This window comes from Salvelinus sp. IW2-2015, linkage group LG18 (genome assembly GCF_002910315.2).
Source record: "Salvelinus sp. IW2-2015 linkage group LG18, ASM291031v2, whole genome shotgun sequence".
NCBI classification, from domain to species: Eukaryota; Metazoa; Chordata; class Actinopteri; order Salmoniformes; family Salmonidae; genus Salvelinus; species Salvelinus sp. IW2-2015.
Window position 1 is genome coordinate 23,782,455 of NC_036858.1, and position 3,770 is coordinate 23,786,224.

Consider the following 3,770-nt stretch of genomic DNA (forward strand, 5'->3'; position numbering starts at 1 on the left):
CTCATCCTAAATGAACTCTTGTTCAACTGCTCTTTAAATCGGTTTAATTTAATGTTTACATTTACTTCAAGTGTGCTTTTCTAAAAAACTGAAAGCTGACATTTGTATGGAGTTCGACATTTCAAAGGGTAACTTGAAGCATAAAGCCCATTGCCCAGTTGGTTTTGGCTCAGTAAAATACCAATCCCTGTCCTGATTTCAACAATGTGTGATATGTCTGGTGTTGTTTGTAGTAGATCTCGCTCTTTTCCCTAGCCTGGAAACTCAGTTATATTTTCAGATCTATTTTCAGTATCCAAAATGTTCTGGCTGCTCCCATCGGATATAGTAATTACAAAAGTGTCCAACGCAGAAAGTAGGGCTTAGGTATAAAAGCTCTCGTATGGTGTTTTGTCATTCTAATTTTGCCGGGCGCTATGCTGGCCCAAAGGTTCCATGGCCACAATAAAGCTAGATTTTGAATCAGAATGTCATGGGAATTTTCTACCACAATTACATTGACCAGGATAACAGAGGACCTACTGCCTGATGCCTCTGGATCCGCAGATAGATACAGAGGAGATAACACTCACCTTCCAGTCGGTGTTGGCAACTCGATAGCATTGGAAATGACATCCTTCAAGTACTGAGCAAATGTCCAAATGAATGAAATGCCCTTCATTTGCATTGCGAATGTTGCTTTGATGGTTGTGATCAACAAGTAGGCGTGGTATTGAAATGAATTACAGTAGCAGTATTTTTATGATCCAGCAGATGGCAGTAATGCACCTTCAATAACTGAGCAGCACAAACGATTAGGGGCCCATCAGGTTTAGGCTTGAGATCCAAAAGCCTTGTTTACAGACGGGCGACAGGTAGTCTAGTGGTTAGAACGTTGGGCCAATAAACTGAACGGTTGCTGGTTCGAATCCCCAAGTGGACAAGGCTCTGTCAATGTGCCCTTGAGCAAGGCAACTTAACAAATTGCTCTTGTATAATCGAGCAGATTGAGTGCAATTACTCAGTGTTGAAGCCATTACAACCACTTTACTGAAACGTTTTACTTCCTGTACTCTGCTCACTATACTATCAACACAAAGTGCAACATCCTCCTGTTAACTAAACTACATGTAAAATATATCGCCAGATTTGGATTACGTTGCCTTGGATATAAATCAACACAAAAAACACTATAGGTCTGGAGAACAAGAGGTCTATCTCTAAACCTGTTGGAAACACTTATGACATATGTATTAGCAGATAATGGCAATGCACCATTCTACGCATATCTACCAGTGATATCAATGCTGTGACAATGCACCATTCTACACATGCCCAAAGCTCTATCAGTGTTGACATTTCAAACTGAAACCTGTGCAAGAGGATACTGTCAGCTGTCGCAAATGTCAAATGCCATTCCAAGTCACTTTGCACATTATAAAGCGAACATTTATTTTACCTCACGATCGTTTCCTTTGCCATTTCGATAATAATTCGCCAGTAGTGCTGTTGTTGCTATCATAGACTAGCTGGGAAAGGGTTTATCAGGACGACTGACTCAACCGACTGTATTTCATTTGTATTATTGTATTATTATTATTATTATTGCAGAAAACGTCAGTATAAAACAGACAAGGACAACAAATGACAGATTATACAAAGACCTTAAAAGACAAAGATGTATTGATTGTTTTAACAGCTTTTTTATTGGAAGACTGTAGAATGGGCTTTACTGTACTGCTCGAACTCCTTAAAGAAAACAAGGAAAAGTGTTTTTTTATTAGTTTATTATTTTGTATTATTTTTCTATTCGTTTTAATTATATTTTTTAATTATTTATTGATTAGATTTTTTCCCATGAACACAATTAGTATTAAGAGGTCAAATTGGTTTTCTTTATCGTTTATGATATCGTATCCGTTCGTCTCCACAGTCCGACTCTCAATAGCGCGACGTCATCCATCAGGGTACCAGGCGTGTCCGTACAGCCTCTCCCTCACCAAACAGAGCCCGGGCCGGAACTGACTGCGGAACTGCTTCGTACACAAATTAAAATGACAGATGTCACGGTGTTTTTGTCATGTTCGTTGTTTTTTATTTCAATTTTGCGTCCAGGGATCGGGGCAGAAGTGTCCTTGTGGAATGTCGACATCAACTCAGTGAGTACATGCGCCGTGACTGTCCTGTGTGTGTTGTTATCGTGTTGTAACATGACCGTATTTCAATATCAGCTGCAGCAGGTAGGTAGCTAAGGAACCTCAGATAGCCTAGCCTAGCCAGCAGGCTTTTTGAAGTACAACAGTCAAGCCCAGGGAAGTAAATGAATCCCGGGTTGACAGATGTAATCTGAAGGTGTTCGACGATCAGACACCTGTGTGTGTACTAACGTTACACCGGTCTGATTGTTTTCACGGTCAATATTACATCACACGATCTGGGAAGATAGGCTACTAGCTAGCTACCACAGATGATTTGCTACTAACGTTACTCCTTGAGCCGAGAAGACTCCGTTGTGTCCTCAATAACCTAACAATACTGTAATATATATATATATAGTACTATAATGTCTACAGTGTACCTGCTCGTCATCTAAGGTCTGGTAGTGAATATAATATTGCGTATAGCTAGTTTCCTTATTTCTTAAGTTGAGATAATAATGCTAGCAAGACTAAGGCTTGATAACATTCCAACGAGCTCGTTGTCTGATGTTGTATTTCACAACCATGACAACTATTTACATAAAACCTTCTCTCACTGTCACATGATTGGTAAGAGGTTGTCCAAGGTGCTTGCTGCCACGGTAACTTGATCTATTCGTTTCCTTAGTCCCAAAATGCCGTCTTCAGGAAGACATTGTACGCCAACACAACGATCTTTATGAGATGTAAGTATACACCTTGGAAGACGACAACAACAAAAGATAATTTGCATACAGCCCAAAAAATATTGATTTTGACAGATGTAGTTAAACAGGGTTTTCCTGTTACTCCTGTCGTGCAACTATACTTACTTATGGGCTTCGTTTGAAATTTCACCCTGTTCCTTATCTGCTCCCTAGTCAAAAATAGTGCACTATAAGGTATAGGGAACATAGTGACCACATGGCTGTGTTTCTCCCAGTATCCTTCATTTCACTACAAAACACTTGGTACGGCCCTTACACTTTCCCCATCGTTACAAGTTATTACACTTCATATAACCTTCATAAGAATGTAGTACAAGTAGCAGTGCATTGTATCCCCTCCCCCCTCCCCTGCCCCGTGTTTCTGCCATTGACTCTCCTCTCCTCCTCCAGTCCAGGGGGACTTGGCTTTATGTGATTCCAACCTGGCCTTCAACATCAGTTGGTACCTCCGTTCCTCTATCTGCTACAATGAAGTCTTTAATACTCCAGTGAGTACAATCCCTTTTTTTCCCTTCTTCTTCTCTGCTGCCCATATTCTGACAGGGAGACTCATCCTAACCCTGCACACGAACCACAAATAGCACACAGAGAAGCAGTACTACGTATCCAACGATGCCATCACATTAATGTTGTACTAGCAGGACCGCAACATAGTGTGTTGCCTGTCATTTATTAGACACCATTATTTCTACATTAGAAGAAACAGGCCCCCCCTGTTTTGTCCTTTGTTTGTTTGTTTGTTTGTTGTTGTGCCCATTCAGTGAGTTGTTTCTACTTCCTGTAGGACAACAAGGCACTGACTATGTTTGGTCTGGATCACATGCTGAAGGAGGACTGGAATGGCTTCTACAGCCAGGGATACATGTACTTTGACAACTGCTCAGCT

The 3,770-nt window shown here is 40.7% G+C and overlaps 1 protein-coding gene across 1 annotated transcript in view; it reads left to right on the forward strand.

The window, feature by feature from the left end:
- The first annotated feature begins 1,942 nt into the window (after positions 1-1,942).
- The window catches only part of LOC111978312 (transmembrane protein 87A), a 14,062-nt gene continuing 12,234 nt past the window's right edge, over positions 1,943-3,770 (forward strand). Inside the window, 4 exon segments of the mRNA XM_070448190.1 lie at positions 1,943-2,138; positions 2,806-2,863; positions 3,275-3,372; positions 3,669-3,767. Coding sequence (XP_070304291.1) covers positions 2,034-2,138; positions 2,806-2,863; positions 3,275-3,372; positions 3,669-3,767 — 360 coding nt within the window. The 5' untranslated portion in view covers positions 1,943-2,033.